Raw genomic sequence first — 18,246 nt, forward strand, 5'->3', positions numbered from 1 at the left:
TTCCAGCTAATTTCCTGTAATTCTATACATTTTGCCATAGGGTGGAGAGAAATGTTTGCATTTCTCTTTCTCAGGCAAAATATCGCCCTGGAAAAATACACAATACATTGTACTGTGTATCAGTGAGCAGAATAGAAGAATTTGCACAACAAAGAATGGCTCTAATTTCATGCATGCCCCCCAATTATTTACCACATACTTGAGACAAAAGCATTCTTTTTTACTTTGTTTTTGGACACAATAGTGACTTTGTTTTTTCTTGGATGAACTCCCACACCCTTGTACAGTTGTCAGAGTTTCATTACATGAGATTTCCCTCTTTTTTCCCCCCTTTTTTTTGGCAGAGTTGTGTGGAAAGATTACATGAATGTAGACCTGTCTCTGTGTAATTCCTGTCACTCTGAGAATACTGTGAAGCAATGTTCGATAAAGCACATACTTTTTAAAGACCCATCTTCTTGACGACTGTGTGCTGTTTTTCAGTGCTACGTCGCCGACCATGTATTTTAACGGTGTCATTGTTTATTTCCCTCACATCACATCCACAGCAGAGATGACCTTTTTCAAAATGGCGGTTGGCTGCCCATTTGAGTTAGTGCTGTAGCGGATGAATGGAGATGGAGCAGGGGTGGCCTAAGGGCTCTTCTCAATCTCTGCTTCTGTCTGTCTGTGACGTGTGCGTGAGTCAGCCAGCTAGTAGAAGCTATTTAACTGTCTCTTTTAGATGCTGTGTGGCGCTGCTTCTAACCAGCACAGCCTGACCTGACTGGATTTCGGACATCGGGCAATGATCGTTCTTGATTATCGTTACGATCTGAATGAATTAATGTAATCATGAAATGTGTTTTTTTTTTTTTAAATTTTTTTATAATAAAAAATAAAAAAACATTTGTTTTTATACATACAACCGTTTTTTCCCCTATCAGTCATATTTGGCAGTTGAAACATAGTTTGCCAATTTTTGTATTCGAATGCAATATTGCTACTTGTTCTGTGCTTTTGTAAAGATCAACTGATCACGCTTAAAGGGTGACCAAAGTTGTGTGGTCCAATCACTTATTCTGGTGAACTGGAAATCTGTTAAACATTTACTGAAAGAGCACAGTTGGCGGCAGGCTATACTGTGTTATACTCTAGGTGTGGCGTAGTCTACTTTATGCACATTATCTGACGTCTATCCGCGTAGGACCTACATCCTGTAATGCCTACATCCAAGACACACAAAAATGGCAGACTGGTGCACTGCAGTCAGTGTTGTAATCCTTGGCCAGCGTTCACTTCAGTCACACCACTACTGTGCCTCTGTTTACCCTGTCACAGTCTTACTACGACACAACCTGTAGTGTACACAGAACCATGTGACCGTAGGGAGACCCGCGTGTCCTTGCGCCTATTTTTATGGGGAACCGTTATCTGAGATTGTGAAACGAGTTTCGAGGAAGAGAACCTCACAGACTTGGAAGTAAACATTCTCCTTCACAGTTTAAGCCAGAACGGCCCTTTTTTGGAAGGACAACTTTTAGAACCTGAATGAACTACTGTTTTGAGTCTAACCTCCATGACCAGTGAGTGATTAGTTGAAAGGAACTCAAGAGACCTGGATAAGCCTCGGTTTCTACCTTCTGTGTTCAATCTGCCATCAAGTCTGAAACCACCTCCATTTGGCTCCAGAGTGCCTGGGGGTGAGGGAGTAACTGATTAGGATATCTCATTATAACAGGAGTGTGTGTGTGTGTGTGTGTGTGTGTGTGTGTGTGTGTGTAGCAGTTAGTCCGATAATGGAGCAGATATTTAGTGCTTCCGGGCTGACGCACACAGTGTTAAAAAGTGTTAAAAAACAATTAAGATGGAGCTGGGGTTTGGCGTAATTTGATTTAAGGGATGACTATCATGTGAGAAGAAAGGAGAAAAGACGACAACACCACACTGTTCAGTCCTCTGCTGGTCGGTTTCGATGTACGGTAGCAGTGTTTTGACTGCGGTTGGTCTTCGTTCAGAGGGCGGGGGGAATCATCTCCCTTGTCTGATGTGACTGCATTAGTCAAAGATTGGGAGGTTTTCTCTGACGCTGTTACTGTTCCCTCTTTTTTTTCACCTTAGTTTCTCAGTGCAAATTGACCGGGTAGATTGTTACATCGCTGTCTGACCCAGATGGCTTCTTCGTAGCAGGATTTGTCCCATTCAGACTCCTAGCAATCTGTCAGCGAGCTTGTACTCCACCGTTTGCCAGTCTTTCACAAGAACTTTCTCACTGACTTGCGCTCGCTCTCTCTCCTGTAGGATCTAACTACGTCATGTCTAACGGGGGCGGGGTGATGAGTAGCACCACCCACCTGCTGGACTTCCTGGAGGAGCCCATCCCGGGGGTCGGCACCTATGATGACTTCCACACCATCGACTGGGTCCGGGAGAAGTGCAAGGACCGGGAACGCCACCGCAAGGTGAGGACAACATTTACATTTAAGAAACTAGGCTGCTTTAAGAAAAGAAAGGCTGCAGAACCTGTGGCTCTGATGCAATGCATTTTATAGATGGATAATATTTTAGACATTTAGCATAACGGTGTATTCAACTAAGGTAGGTTAAACAATCACAAGGGTGTCCCCCAGGGCTCTGTGCTGGGGCCCTTAAATGGTGCCCTAGCCTAGACAGAAGTGTTCCCTACTTTCTCTGTGGTGGCTCTGTGTGCATGGCTTGTAAACACCACAAGGAAACCATTTAGTCTTTTGCTATATCTGAGTGGTTTCTAGAAATGTCATAACCTCACTCATTTGAATTATGTCTGGATGTTTTTACATTTTAATTGTTCGATTTTTTTTTTTTATACCTGCCAAACGGGAACAGTAATAGTTGCTGTCAATATGACACACTGCAGTAGCAGCACAAGTTTATTACCATTATGAGTGGTAATAAATTATCAATATTTTGTTAATAGTTACTCTAAAAAGGGGGAGAACTGTGTGTGTGTTTCTAACCCTGCTCTCTCTCTGTGTGTGTGTGTGTGTGTGTGTGTGTGTGTGTGTGTGTGTGTGTGTGTGTGTGTGTGCGTGCTCGCAGATCAATGCTAAGAAGAAGGAATCAGCTTGGGAGTTTACCAAGAGCCTGTATGATGCCTGGTCTGGGTGGCTGGTGGTGACACTGACAGGGCTGGCCTCAGGTAACACACACACGCAGTCACCTGAGCTCACCTGTACTAATAGCCAGTTACGGGTAATTACAATAAATGTAGGCTCATCATCGACAACATGTATGTTTTTTTCGTCTTGCTTTTGATGAAAGTCAACGTGGCACAGGCTTAAACTATAGTTTCCTTCTTCTCTTCCCTGTCCTCTTCTTCATCCTCTCTTCCTCCCCTTCATCCTCTCTTCCTCCCCTTCCTCCTTGTCTAATCAGGTGCTCTGGCTGGTCTAATCGACATCGCTGCTGATTGGCTGAACGACATCAAGGAGGGGGTGTGTCTGAATGCCATGTGGTTCAACCATGAGCAGTGCTGCTGGGGCTCCAACGAGACCACGTTCGCTGAGCGGGACAAGTGTCCTCAGTGGAAGAGCTGGGCGGGGCTCATCCTGGGCCAGGAAGAGGTGAGAAGGATTTCATTGTCGTAGGTGTTACAGGTTTCAAATAGCTGTTATAAGCACCTTATGTGCTGTAATAAGCAACTTATCGGTGTTATAAGCTAGCGGTTACCAGAGTAGAGAGGGACAAGTCAGGCAGAGGTGAGAGAGGTATTAAGTGTCTTCACCACTGTTTAGACTGACTCCATGTTGTTATAGATGACACCAGGAGTTGATTTGGTCGTTCTATATGTGTTCTCCGGATGCAGACACATTTATGAATCTAATCTCAGAACAAATGTCCTTATACCCTGTGTCAGTCAGTGTATTGACAGTTAATATGCTCTTCCTCCTCCTCCTCCTCTGTCCCAGGGCCCTGGTTCCTACATCATGAACTACTTCATGTACATCTACTGGGCTTTGTCCTTCGCCTTCCTGGCTGTGTTACTAGTCAAGGTGTTCGCCCCTTACGCCTGTGGCTCCGGTATACCTGAGGTGAAGTCGTACACACGCACACGTACACATGGATGCACACACACACACACACACACACACACACACACACTATATATATATATATACAGTATATATTGTGATTCAGGAAGAGCGAGAGATAAGGATTAGCCACGGGGAGCATTTGGAAATGTTTTGTTCGTCTTGTAAATTCTTAGTCTGAAGCCGTTTGGGATATGTTTCGACATTTACCTTTTAGTTTATTTTGTTGAATTTAAAGGGATAGTTTCTTCAACTTACAGATATTTCCCTTACTTAGACATTAAATAAAAAGGAAACTCCAGCACACCGGTGAGCTTAATGCGTCCTTAACGTTTTCAATAGACTCTACGAACACCTCCCCTCTCCCTTCTCTCTCCCAGAGAACAAAGGACATTTACATTGGCCATGTCGCAAGTACCTCTCCTTCCTCCCAAAGTGTGCACTTGTTCACTTCCCTTCACTGATTTGTAAGGAAATTACCGGTGGAAGAAGTATGGTGGAAACTCCCACTAGCCCATGCCTCCACCAATCCAATGCGTTTAGGTTTGTGGGAAGTAGTGAACGAGGGCACACTTCAGGAGGAGGGAGATATTAATGGGAAACGCATATCTTATTTCTGTCTCTGTCTCCACAGATAAAGACCATTCTGAGTGGGTTCATCATCCGGGGTTACCTGGGGAAGTGGACCCTGCTGATCAAAACAGTGACCCTGGTGCTGGCTGTAGCGTCTGGGCTGAGCCTGGGGAAGGAGGGACCCTTGGTCCACGTGGCCTGCTGCTGCGGAAACATTTTCTCATACCTCTTCCCCAAGTACAGCAAGAACGAGGCCAAGAAGCGAGAGGTGCGTGCGATTATGTGATCTACGGTTCTGCTAGGCGCGGTCAAATACAGTACCATGCTACTTTTATTGTCCAAGTACGTCAAAGAACGAGCCTTAGGAGAGAGCGGATATGGTTTGTGTCTGTATCTGTTGTATTACATGACCGTGTGGAGTTTTGTCTTCAGCCCTTTTCTGTGTCACCACATAGTAGGATATACGACTGTGTTTTAGGTCAATTCCTGTCGGTGTTTCCGCTGACTCGGCCTGTGTTTCTTTTGTTTTTGTCTTCGCTCCGCAGGTCCTATCTGCAGCGTCAGCGGCCGGGGTGTCCGTGGCTTTCGGTGCTCCCATAGGAGGAGTACTCTTCAGCTTGGAGGAGGTACGTTTGCGTGCATGTGCCTGACTGTGTGTCTGTTCATTGAATCACACTCTATAATTTCCTTGCTCCCCTGCACCTGTCTGCCCCCCCCCCCAGGTGAGCTACTACTTCCCTCTGAAGACCCTGTGGCGCTCCTTCTTCGCTGCATTGGTGGCAGCCTTCGTCCTCCGTTCCATCAACCCGTTTGGCAACAGCCGTCTGGTCCTATTCTACGTGGAGTACCACACCCCCTGGTACCTGTTTGAGCTTATCCCCTTTATCCTGCTGGGGGTGTTTGGAGGCCTCTGGGGGGCCTTCTTCATCAAGGCCAACATCGCCTGGTGCCGAAGGAGGAAGTCCACCCGCTTCGGGAAGTACCCCATCCTGGAGGTGATCTTCGTGGCGGCCATTACTGCGGTCGTGGCGTTCCCCAACCCGTACACGCGGCAGAACACCAGCGAGCTGATTAAAGAGTTGTTTACCGACTGCGGACCCTTGGAGTCGTCCCAGCTGTGCCAGTACAGGAGTCAGATGAACGGGAGCAAGGCGTTTGTGGACGCGTCTCCCAACAAGCCGGCTGGACCCGGGGTGTACGCAGCCATTTGGCAGCTGTGCCTGGCGCTCATCTTCAAGATCATCATGACCATCTTCACCTTCGGACTTAAGGTGAGGAACGGCAGGGGGGGGGGGGGGGGGGGGGGGGCAGGTGGAGTGCTGTCTAGTTAATGTGGTTGTATTGGGGAAATGATCAGATCGTGGCCTAATGCAGATCTTCGATTGTAGTCAACACTCCCAAGTAATGCTGATCAGGTTTGGGGTTGAAAGGCATTGAGCAGAATTGGGATTTTAGTTCAGGATATTTTTCAACGGGAAATGTTCAGAAATAGCTGGAGTGGTTCTTTGAGCTGTGGTTCCTATCCCCAGGTTCCTGCTGGCCTGTTCATCCCCAGTATGGCCATCGGGGCGATCGCCGGGCGTATCGTTGGCATCGCCGTGGAGCAGCTGGCGTACTACCACCACGACTGGTTAGTGTTCAGGGAGTGGTGCGAGGTAGGCACCGACTGCATCACCCCGGGACTCTATGCCATGGTGGGGGCCGCCGCATGTCTGGGTGAGTTAAAAAATCCACGTTTATCGGTCGCATACAAAGATCTGCAGATTTTATTGCAGGTGCAGCGAAATCCTTATGTTTCTAGCTCCAACAGTGCAGTAATATCTAGCAACACAATAAAAATACACACATAATCCAAAAAGTATAAAACAAGTAAAGAATGCGCAATATCTTGGGCTGTGATGATCATGGAATTTTGCATGATGGTTATTGGCCAGCCAAATGACTACCGTCTCCGTAATACCATTCGAATAGCATTTTTTATTTTTTGTGTGTTGTTTATAGGGCCCTATGAAATCCCCCCCTTTTTAAAAAAAAAAAAAAAAATGTATCGCCCAAATTAAGTTTTGTTATCTTGGTTTTCTTTATTTTTATTCAGGTTTTCACTCAAATTTTTTACAATTACAACACAACACAATTGTATGTTCTAAGTCCACAACACTGCTATGTACCCGTGTTCCCCCATATCGGGAAATGTAAGCGTTTTTTTGACCGGTTCCGACTGCCATTTTGGTGTACAAAGCGCTCTGTGAACGCCTTAGGGTGCCTTATAATGCCAGAAATCTGTCTGCTCTCCGCTACCACTTTCTCAGCGGAGCTGACTTGGAAGTGTCAGGTTTCACACCTACATTTGCGTAGGGATTGACGTGTCACATTTTCTGGCCTATCCAGACAAAGAATTGATTTACTCTTCCCCTGGGCGAGTCAGCCCAGCCTGTGAGACGGCATATGAACGAACGGTGACAGTCTTATCGGATCCAGCCTGTGTAGTTTAATCTTGCTGTGATATTCTCAAACGGATTTAGAGCTCTCAACGTGAATAAATATTGCATTTCATAGAATTGAAACTATACCGCTTTCTCTTGGTCATAGACGGACAAAATCACTTCGTCCTTAAAGCTGATGAGTATGAACACATTTGAATGGTGTCTCTGCGCCACTCAGTGGACGTTTAGAAGGAAATTCTCTGTCGGCAGTTATATGAAATAGTGCCAATATTGTACTGTCATTAAGTATGATCATATTTATTTTGCAGTTATAAGACATTTTAAATCTTATAGCAAGTCGTTTATAGTTGGATTGTTATTATATTTCGAAAGCATTTCAATCATTTCAAGATCTCTTTCCCCACCTCTGTTGAATAGTGAAAAAAATCATATGATTTTTAACAATATTTGTACTATGTATTTGAGCTTCTGTCTTCAAAAGTGAGTACACTTCAGCAATTTATTACTATTTTTACCAGAAAGGTGAGTTCAAGACCTTTCGAGAACTATCCAACTTTACCAGTTTATGGCCATCTCCATGAAAAAGATTTACGTTTGGGTATGTCTATTTAGGGTAAACTTTTGATTCCCACCTATCATTCAACTGTTCAGGAGAACCCCTTTGTGGTTCTGGGAAAAATATTTTTGGAGGGTGTAGTTCCCCTTTAATTCAACTGCATAGCAAGAGAGTGTTGGGGCAAGCTGTGTTTCTGGCAGCTTTCTGTACTGCACGTGTGATTGAAAATAAATGTGCACCTGATTGGTACAAATCATCATGTCAGGTAGGCCTACTTTGCAGTCAACATTTAATTGTTAATGTTTTTCTGAAAATAACTTTCGAAATGACTGTTTCAGCATGCTTCCCCATCGCAGATTTTATAGGGCGCAATATACAGTGTCTTACCTTAAAAGTGTTTTACTTCAGGCTGACTACTAGCATCAAACCAACTTAAAGTATCTACAAAATGAGTTTTGCAACGACACAATTCAAAAGGAAGGATACAGCAACATTTTTTCCTTTAACTGTTCGAGATTCACAAATTATTATTTTGATTCCTGTGATTCCATTTACCGCGATTGAACCGAACTCCAACTGCTACAATGGCGAAGCGAATCATTCAATTTGTGAAAAATAATAATTCAAAAGAATCTATTCATATTAATTAAAGGAATCAATATTTTTCTTATATTGGGGCATTTGTTATACAGTAAATGAATTGTATTTTATTTCCATGATGGCCTTCATCCATAAACGTTGGTTACATGGTTATACGGTAATTGTGCCCGTCTAGCATTATCAGAAAGAGCAATGTCAGAGTCCGGAATATAAATATAAATGGTGTGTATAGACAGTATATGAAAAGGTGTGTACAGCAGTAGTTATATAGGATGAGCCATGCTTAGAATACAGTATATATGTATAAAGTGGGTAAAACGGTATGTAAACATTATTAAAGTGACCTGGCTTTCAATGCCTTAATATACATGGGAGCACCAGTCTCTAAGGTGCCTGGCAGAGTACCGGCGGTGGCCGGTTAGTGATGGCTGTTCAGCAGTCTGATGGCCTGGAGATAGAAGCTGTTTATCAGTTTCTCGGTCCCGGCTTTGATGCACCTGTGCTGTTTCCGTCTGCGAGATGGTAGCAGGGTGAACAGACCATGGTTTGGATGGCTGAGGTCCTTGATTACTTCACTGGCTGTGGGTCTGTCTGTGTTTTTATGGTTCTGTCTGTTGTTCTTACTCAGTGTCAGTTTCACCTTGTGATACATTGCTATATGGACTGTTGGTCGATTTTTCAAATGTAATCTATCTTGCTGTAAGGCTTTGGTCCTCTCCCATGCAACTCTTCCCTTGTCTCCGGGTTGTAAAAGATGGTGCTCTCACTTCTCAGTCAACTTACCTGGTAAAATGAACGGGGAATAATACGTGAATCATTGTGTTGCGTTCCAGGTGGTGTAACGCGGATGACCGTGTCTCTCGTGGTCATCGTGTTTGAGCTGACGGGCGGCCTGGAGTACATCGTGCCCCTCATGGCCGCCGTCATGACCAGCAAGTGGGTGGGCGACGCCTTCGGGCGCGAGGGCATCTACGAGTCACACATCCGCCTGAACGGGTACCCCTTCCTCGACGCCAAGGAGGAGTTCACACACACCACGCTGGCGCGGGAGGTGATTATATCCACACACACACAGTAATCAAAACAAACTTCACAAAAATGATTCACAAGTAGATACATGATGTTCTTCCATTCCTGTGTGACTTCAGGTGATGCGGCCACGGCGTAGTGATCCGCCGTTAGCGGTGCTGACGCAGGACGACCTGACAGTGGAGGAACTACAGGGGATCATCAACGAGACCAGCTACAATGGCTTCCCTGTCATCGTCTCCAAGGAGTCCCAGAGACTGGTTGGCTTCGCTCTGCGCAGGGACATCACCATCGCTATAGGTGAGGAGAGATGGCAGGGTGTATTTTATTCCCTTTCAAATACTTTAGCTGCAATTAATTTATTGAGCTAACCTAGCGCCAATGAAAGCAATGGAATTGTGCCAAAAGTGTAAACCCTCCCTATCTGGCACTAGAGCTCTGCTACCCGACCCAAGCCCGGCGGGCCCCTACATTATGCATCGGGTTAGGCTCGGGGAGGGCCTGTTTTTGTTTTGTTTTTCAACAATAACAAGGGTACGGGCAGGGATCGGTAGCACTAACATTTTGAACCTGAGCCGTTTGCTCAAAGTCATATCTGACTAAGATCATAACATGGTGTCAGAAGTGCTTCAACCTCGTCAAATGTAAGACAGGAGACATTATTTCACAAAAAATAATAATGTTCCTTGTGTTTGTCGGGAGTTTAGAGTGACTCAAGTAGCAGCTAACTGCTCTCTCATGCCTCGTCATTGAGCAGAGCAGCCCAAGCAGAGTCGTTGCTATGGATACTCCCAGAGCACATGCAGAGCGAGCAGCAGGCAGGAAGTGAGTGACAGACTGAGAAGAGCAGCTAATGGATATACTAACAGAGAAAGTTATTTTGGGTTTCAGGCAGGGCCGGCCGGGCCTTACATTTTACATTTGGCACAAAAATTGGTCCTGGGGAGGGTAGGACCTAAACATCGCATGGGTATGGCTCGGGTTCGTTAGAAACGAACCAAATCTCATTTCTCGTTCTCCACCCACCCACTCCCTCTCTCCCTCCCAACTGTCAACAGAGAACGCACGGCGGAAGCAGGAGGGTATCCTGCTGACTTCGCGGGTCTATTTCACGCAGCACGCCCCTACGCTGCCCGCCGACAGCCCGCGGCCCCTCAAGCTGCGCTCCATCCTGGACATGAGCCCCTTCACCGTGACCGACCACACGCCCATGGAGATCGTGGTGGACATCTTCCGCAAGCTGGGCCTCCGCCAGTGTCTGGTGACACACAACGGGTGAGATGAGATGAGGGGTAGGGTGGCATGGGAAGGGGTGATGCCTGGGGGGGATCGGAGGGTTGGGAGTTTGTCCAAGCTGGGCCTCCGACAATGTCTGGTGATGCATAAAGAGTGAAACGAGAGGGTGGGGGGGTGTGTGTGTGCTGGTGGTGGGGGAGGGGTAATCGCTAGGGTGGCATGGGAAATAGGGGAGGGGGGAGAAGAAATTGGGGGGAATGGAAAAAGGATGAGGGAATCACAGCTTCAAAATGGGGGGGGGGTGAAAGACAAGGAGGGAACACTGGGGGAAAGAGTCTTCCTAAGTCCTCCTTACCTCAGCCTCTGTGTTGGCAACCTGAACTAACACCTCAACAGGCAACACCGAGTTCCCTCAACACAAACCAGACAACACACTCTCAAGGTCTGTTCCAATATGCACACACTACTGGAATTGGACATCATGCATTTGAAGTGATATGCTAGTCCCTCAACACAAACCAGACAACACACTCTCAAGGTCTGTTCCAATATGCACACACTACTGGAATTGGACATCATGCATTTGAAGTGATATGCTAGTCTGGATAATGGGATGTACTAGCCATGCATCGCCTCACTGTAGAGCGATGCATGGACACTGGGAGCCGTGGTGTTATAACCTGTTATAACCTGTAGGCTGTAACCTGCATGGCCTTTCAGCTAAATGCTAGCTGCGCTACTCTTACCAATATAACTACTGAAATACCACTTAACAAATACCAGACTCACCAATATGCTACCACCATTACTGTAGAACAGGTATCATACAGAGAGGAAACCTATCTAGCTTTATTCAGTAGCATGACTAAGAAGCTCTTAAGGAATGCAGTGTGTTCATTGAAAAATAGTGAGTGTAAATCATAGATTTGAAAAATTCCCGTCATGCAAGCTCGAGACAGAAAATTGTTGTTATCCAGTTTCCTTTGGAGGGACTCGTGTGTCTTGTTTTAGAAGTTGGTGGCCTTCAATTGTACTGTACAAGCTCACTCGTTGAATATGACTCTGAAGGGACACCTGGTGGTTAAAATAGGAATTACAGGACAGACAGACTGCATCCAATGATGTATGAACAAAAATATAAACGCAACATGTAAGGTGTTGGTCCCATGTTTCATGAACTGAAATAAAAATCCCTGAAATTTGTCGCACAAAAAGCTTATTTCTCTCATATTTTGTGCACAGATTTGTTTATATCCCTGTTAGTGAGCATTTCACCTTTGCCAAAATAATCCATTCCACCTGACAGGTGTGGCATATCAAGAAGCTGATTAAGCAGCATGATCATTACACAGGTGCACCTTGTGCTGGGGACAATAAAAGGCCACTTTTTAAAATGTGCCGTTTTGCACAACACAATGCTGCAGATGTGAGGGAGTGTGCCATTGGCACGCCGACTGCAGGATGGCCACCAGAGCTGTTTCCAGAGAAGTGTAGAAACCCTCGTTCTGTGCGTCATTACCCGGCAGTCATATACTTAGACTGTTTTAAAGATGGATGTTTAGACACAGTCAGGAGAGGCAGAGTGACTGAGATTACAGATGACGGCAGTCCTTTTGTTTTTATACATTTTTCTTTTTGTCATAATTGTTTCATTTTCTATTGTTTGATGCCACCTTTGGTCTCAATGAATGTGTCATTCAGTAGCTATACATTTAGGCTAAAACGTAGAAACATCAGACATACTATATCCTAGGTTATTTATCTACAATACTTGATTCCGTTACTACTCACAAGGTTAGAATCCATTACAAGTGAACAAGGAAGTTATTGAAACCGACACAAAGATGAATCATATGCACGAATAACACTAGTTAGCATCCAGTTATCCAGTTATATCCAGCATCCAGCATATATCAGCATCCATGCTGATATAAAATCACCATCTGTAGGAGTAGTATATTTATTGACCATTCTTTTAAAGCAACACTATTAGGATTTGTTTGGTACTTTATGTTATGATTTGACACTGTTATGTCATTTAAGTTATGTTTATTTATGTTTCTATAAGTTATTATTTTTGTGTTTTGTATGCTTTGTGCTGCTGTCTCTCTCTCTCTCTCTGTCTTTCTCTGTGTTTGCGCGACGGGCAGTCTCCTGAGTAACAGGTGTGTGTTTGTACAGGATTGTATTGGGCATCATCACTAAGAAGAATATATTAGCGCATCTGGAGGAGCTCAAGGAACACACGGAGCCCCTGGTGACTAGCCCCGCCCCCTGTCCCCTCCCATTCCACTGACCTCTCCCCCTTCCCCATTTCTGCCCACCTACCTAGGCGCGACGCATGAAAGTGTAACTGACAGTTCCCGTTTCCAATAGCAACCCACTCGTCTTACTGTGTCATATTTTCAACTCACTCACAAATGCACTCTTTTTTTGTGGGGGGGGGGGGGGGGGGGTGTGCATCCACTTTCTCCTCACTGGATACCCTATCATTCACAAACACAAGTGCCACTTTGTCACTCTCTGGTCTCCCTATTCATTCACTACTAGTCATTAACAACAGTTAGTAAGATGTATATTTTTTTAAAGATCTACTCTAAATGAGTGGTGTTGTTATGGGTCCTTTTAATGTTGGACTTTGATGGGAACTGTCATTTGAAGCTTGATTAGTTAGATCCTCGTCACGTACTATTGCTCCACCGCCATTTCCATCAACGACATGCCACTAGCTATTAGTCCCTTCATCAGTAGTAGGGGCTGCTTCATCTGCTATAAGAAGTTATTATAGAATGTAGATAGAAGCATGAATATACTGATTGTATATTGATCTCGTCCCCCCCGTCTTTGTCCCAATAACTTGCGTACAGCCATGTAGCCATGCCTATTTTTTGTGTGTGTATCACTCGGCCCATCAAAAACCTTCACACGCAAACATTACATAATTTAAAGGCATCCCAAATGGCACCCTATATCCTGTGTAATGCACTTCTCGTTCAAAAGCAGTGCACTATGAAGGGAGGGTGCCATTTTGGATGCAGTACAGTTTGACTCCAATTAATTACTGCTTCTTCCTGTTTTGTTTTCTTTTTTTTGTCTTTCTTTTTACCTCTCCCTCTCGCTCCCCCCTCCCCCCCCCCAACTGGGTCACCGTCCGTCCGTCTGTCTGGCGGACCAACAGATCGACGACATCTGACCCGACAGCTCGTAGCTCCGCCGGCGTCCCCTTAACCGATTGGCGAGTAACCGGCCGCTACGTGGGAGCGGACCGTTGGTTTTTCTGGGAGGGGGAGATTTAGCATCTAGTGTCCCTGCCGTAGGCCTAGTAGAACCCTCCTCCTGAGAGAGTGAACTCTATGGTGGTGAAGTGATGGTGGTGTGATGGTGGTAGTAGCCGTGTTGTGGTAGCTAATACCTATAGTATAGGTAGCCAGCTAAGACAAGCAACACACATCCAACACCCACCCTGATCCTAAACAGTACCCACCCCTCATTCAACCCCCTCTCACCTGAACTCAACTCCCGTGCCTCACCCGCTGCCTCCCACCTCAACCTCCCTCACTTCAGATCTGGTCCCCTCCACTTCCTACATGTGCCCCGCCTTCAACAGGCCTGTTCTGTAGATCAGGGACCATATTCATGAAGCGTCAAAGAGTAGGAGTGCTGATCTAGGATCAGTCCTTATAATCATATTTGTTAGGATCTTAAAGGCTAAACTGATCCTAGATTAGCACTCCTACTCTATGACGCTTTGAAAGACAGCCTCTCATCACTCTCTCAGCTCAACGTCTGTCTCTCTCGCTCTCCAGTGTCTGTAGATGTTTCTCACGAAATCTCAGTTCAAGAGCACAAGTGTTTGTAGTTATAACAACAACAACAAAAAAGGCAATTCTAGGAATCAGGATGTCCTAATGGACATCTAATTATTATCCGTTTGCACAATGGTTGCAAACGGTAATTGACCCTCTGTGTTTTATATGACATTTCAACCAATTGCGACCTGGCTCTCAGAAAGGAGTAACCTTTTTAAAGGGAGCCGGTAGCAATGAGCCTGAAGACGCTTGACTGGGTGTTCCAGAATGTTTATCCCTGAGGACTGTGAAGGTTTGGTAAGGCAAGGTGTTCAGTCTTGCTCTTCCTAGTGTGTTCAGTTCATTTCCTCCCTCCAGGCTTCTAACGAGAATCACTCACTCACCATTCTCCCTTGGTTACTCACCTCCTCCTCTCCACCTCGTATCCTTCCTTGGCACCAGTGGGACTCGTGTTTTTGTTGGCATGGTTGCAGTGACACTGACTGTCACGGTTGACTGAGTGGTTACTGTATTCCCTGTTACTGTATTCCCTTGGCCTAAAATGCAGATACAGTTTGGAAGAAATGGAGCATTTGCTTCTCTAGACTGTAGAATTCATCATTATTATTTAGTCATTCTTTTTTTTTGTTGTTGATATAAATCAACTTAAGTGTCAGGCCCCAAAATAATATAAATCCCCAAACAAAGGCCCCAAACGAATTGCCACAATTTTGTCAGTTAACAGAGCCCATTATTTTGGTTAGATAACATGATCTAACCAAATAAATAATATTATCATTCTCTCTCGATTGATTCCACCTTTGTATCCCCGGCCAAAACCACCACCACCACCGACCGTCCAACCAACCGCACTAGCCAACAAAAACACGATACAATTCTCTCCCACGCCAACCAGACTGTGCGCCCTGCCAGCTCATCACTGACTAACTCTCTTTTTTTTCTCTCTCTCTATCCCTCTCAATCTTTGTCTCACTCCCCCCGATCTCTCTCACTCGTTCTGTCTCTCACACACACACTCTCTCTCACACACTCTCTCTCCCCCTGCAGGCGTCTCCTTGGTATTATCACAAAAAAAGATATCCTTCGTCATATGGCCCAGATGGCCAACCAAGACCCCGACAACATAATGTTCAACTAGTCACCGCCTTCCCGGGTCGTCAAGCTGACGAGGAGGAAAGCGAGGAGGAGGTGGTAAACCTACTGGACGGCCACGGCTCCACCCTATGACGCACAGCCCAACCCCCCCCACCCCTGGGACACACCACCCCAAATCCACCTCAATACTAAACCAGAGCCCTCTAGAGGCCACAGGAAGGAAGAGAAGAACAGACTCTAAAAGGACTTTAAAAATGGCTGCTGTGAGGGACGTTTTGGCCCCTAGGTAGCAGCTACTACAGGCTGGGGCATATATACACAAGGAATGCAATTTAAACACACACCTCAATTTACATACAGAAACATACATACATGAGATCAGACTCACTCATACACAGATGCCACACAAGCATGCCACTAGCCGAATTGCACCTCCTTCAAACACACTCTTCATGCTCCTTCGTCCTTGTCCTGTTTCTATTGGTTCACGCTGGCGGACATTGCTGTGAGCCTGAAGCCTGGCTACCGAGGTAAGAGGTCAGAATGATCCGCTAGGACGCGAGGAGCGACCTTCAGACACCTCGACTGCTGATTGGCTGTCAGCCCTGCCAGGCTCCACCCCCACTGTGTCCCTCCCTCCCCACACCCCGTCCGTCCTCGAAAGCATTGTTTACCTGTGAACTCTCTTTGAGCGAGAGAATGCATGTGTGCGTTTCACCTCCACGTTCCAATCAGGTTGTCATAGTAACCCGAAACTACAAACTCCCACCCTCCCCGCTAAAGGCATCCTCCTGATATTAGACTGGGCGTTGCTCCAAGGTGTAAGTGTGGGTGAGAGAGTGTGTGTGTGTGAGAGAGAGGAAGGAAGATCAAGGGTACAAGCAGGATGTACTGGAGTAGTTAGTTCATGTCTGAGTGTTGTAGTTCAAGAACAAAATGTCTATTTCTGATGTATGTGAAAACATTCTGTACAGAAGAGTCCGATACTCATCGGTTACATACCCCCTGTTGAAGTAAAGGGTGAAAAACTGTGTGTGGTGGGTGGGTGTGTGTGTGTGTGTGTGCGCGCGCAATTACCTTTTGATCTGAGCCAGGTAGGCAATATGCCATAGAGGTGTGTGTGTGCACGCGCATAAGTATCAGATGAGAAAAGACTTGTCCGTTTCTCCGACAGTGAAGGTGAGCAGTGTGTATATCAAATTAAATAGGAACACTAACTCAAGGTGAAGTTCTGTTACTGGAGGAGAAAAAAAAGAATTTTTTCTTTTCAAACTATTACTAATGCAACTACTTTTAGAGTATTGATATATACATAATCAAGTAACTTTTTACGGCTTGTAATGAAACAAAGTCAAGACTGGAAAACCACTTTTTTTTTTTTTCAAGTGAACAAAATAAATGGATGATTATGAGGATGTTGACGGTAATCCTGCACAGTAACCATGTCTTAGATCTTTTACTTTGCTTTAATTAAGCTGCCTCATGGTGTGAGAAATGTGTCTTGTATTTTCCACTGGAGCTTAATCTTTTCTTGCATCTCTCCTCCTCTGCCTCGTCAAGTACAACAATTCAACAGGAAATCTTCTTCGCATTTGTAGATTTAAAATCATGAATTGAAAGGACTGAAATAGGAGGTGCATTTCACACAACACTCAATTGACCATACCATGTTTTTTGGGGGAGGTGTGCCAGTAACTCCTTTTAAACTTCAATAAAGTCTATTTTTGACTTGGGGATATGTAGAAGCACACAGTACACAAAAGGAAATAGTTTTGAACCCTCCATGTGTCAACCTAGACTCATGAAAAAAATAATATAGGATCGTATATCTGATTCACCCTTTAATGTGTGGTTCACCACAGGAAGCAGTGACCTCGATGCGTGCGCCAGTCCTCTCTCTCTCTGGCTTTGTTTCAATGACAAGGTGCATAGAGTAGCACCTTAGCTGCTGAGTGAAGGCTATGGGTTGTGTCCCAAATGGCACCCTTTCTCTATATAGTGCACTTTTTAGGGAAAAGGGTGCCATTTGAGGCACACGTTAAAGCGTGTGGAGGCAGGTGGTGACTTCATGTTTCTCTCTATTACATTGATAGTCTTAGGTCATATTCATTAGGCACCAAACATAATAAAACAAACAGGGAGGGACTTGTCCAATAAGAAACGGATATGTTCCGTTGCCAAATGTTTTTAAAACGTTTTCCGTTGCGTGCCCTAATGCAGGGTTTCCTGGGTCCTCGGTGCACATTGTTTTTTTGCCCTAGCACTACACAGCTGTTTCAAATAACCAACTCATCAAGCTTTGATTATTTTGAATCACCTGTGTAGAGCGAGGGCAAAAACTAAATGTGCACCCAGGGTGGGCCTCTGGACCAAGTTTGGGAAACACTGCCCTGATGGAGGTTGACGAGCGCATCGTCCTTGTTAACCCATGTGGTGTCACCAAACACTGTTCTTTTCATAACTTCATACTGACTTTTATTTATGGTAGATAGTTGTACATTGGTTTGATTGTACATTTAAAACAAATGTGTAAAAGTTAATTGTTTTAAATTAAAATTAGAAAATTGCAAAAATGTGTCTGAGTGGGTTCTTAATTCTATTTTAGACATTAATAGTATTGAGGTAAAAGGATGAACACACCAAGGTACTGTCAATCCAACTATTTGTATGGTATTCTACTATACAGCACAACTCATGTGACGCTTTTCTCAGTGAACAAGATGAATTTGGTGGTACAGTACACTAAACTCCACCTATGCAAAGCACAATAACGCTGATAGAATTCCCTCAGATCAGAAGCTGCTCTGTGGCCACGGAGGAGGAGCACTGGTGTAGAGAAGCGGGAGGGGGAACAC

The 18,246-nt window shown here is 45.1% G+C and overlaps 1 protein-coding gene across 10 annotated transcripts in view; it reads left to right on the top strand.

The window, feature by feature from the left end:
• Window positions 1-17,964, top strand: part of LOC139378881 (H(+)/Cl(-) exchange transporter 3) — a 65,795-nt gene extending 47,831 nt beyond the window's left edge. For 4 of the 10 annotated variants that reach the window (XM_071121455.1, XM_071121464.1, XM_071121457.1 and 1 more), the window contains 12 exons: window positions 2,281-2,441; window positions 3,058-3,157; window positions 3,394-3,581; window positions 3,927-4,049; window positions 4,684-4,890; window positions 5,168-5,248; window positions 5,345-5,893; window positions 6,152-6,338; window positions 9,056-9,273; window positions 9,371-9,551; window positions 10,310-10,526; window positions 15,344-17,964. In XM_071121455.1, coding sequence (XP_070977556.1) covers window positions 2,281-2,441; window positions 3,058-3,157; window positions 3,394-3,581; window positions 3,927-4,049; window positions 4,684-4,890; window positions 5,168-5,248; window positions 5,345-5,893; window positions 6,152-6,338; window positions 9,056-9,273; window positions 9,371-9,551; window positions 10,310-10,526; window positions 15,344-15,434 — 2,303 coding nt within the window. In that variant the 3' untranslated portion in view covers window positions 15,435-17,964. Of the gene's footprint in view, window positions 1-1,661; window positions 1,683-2,280; window positions 2,442-3,057; window positions 3,158-3,393; window positions 3,582-3,926; window positions 4,050-4,683; window positions 4,891-5,167; window positions 5,249-5,344; window positions 5,894-6,151; window positions 6,339-9,055; window positions 9,274-9,370; window positions 9,552-10,309; window positions 10,527-12,668; window positions 12,878-13,665; window positions 13,723-15,343 lie in introns of those variants that run through there. The other 6 variants (XM_071121458.1, XM_071121461.1, XM_071121462.1 and 3 more) reach the window with 4 other exon arrangements.
• Window positions 17,965-18,246: the final 282 nt, after the last annotated feature.

Source organism: Oncorhynchus clarkii, chromosome 21, assembly GCF_045791955.1.
Source record: "Oncorhynchus clarkii lewisi isolate Uvic-CL-2024 chromosome 21, UVic_Ocla_1.0, whole genome shotgun sequence".
NCBI lineage: Eukaryota > Metazoa > Chordata > Actinopteri > Salmoniformes > Salmonidae > Oncorhynchus > Oncorhynchus clarkii.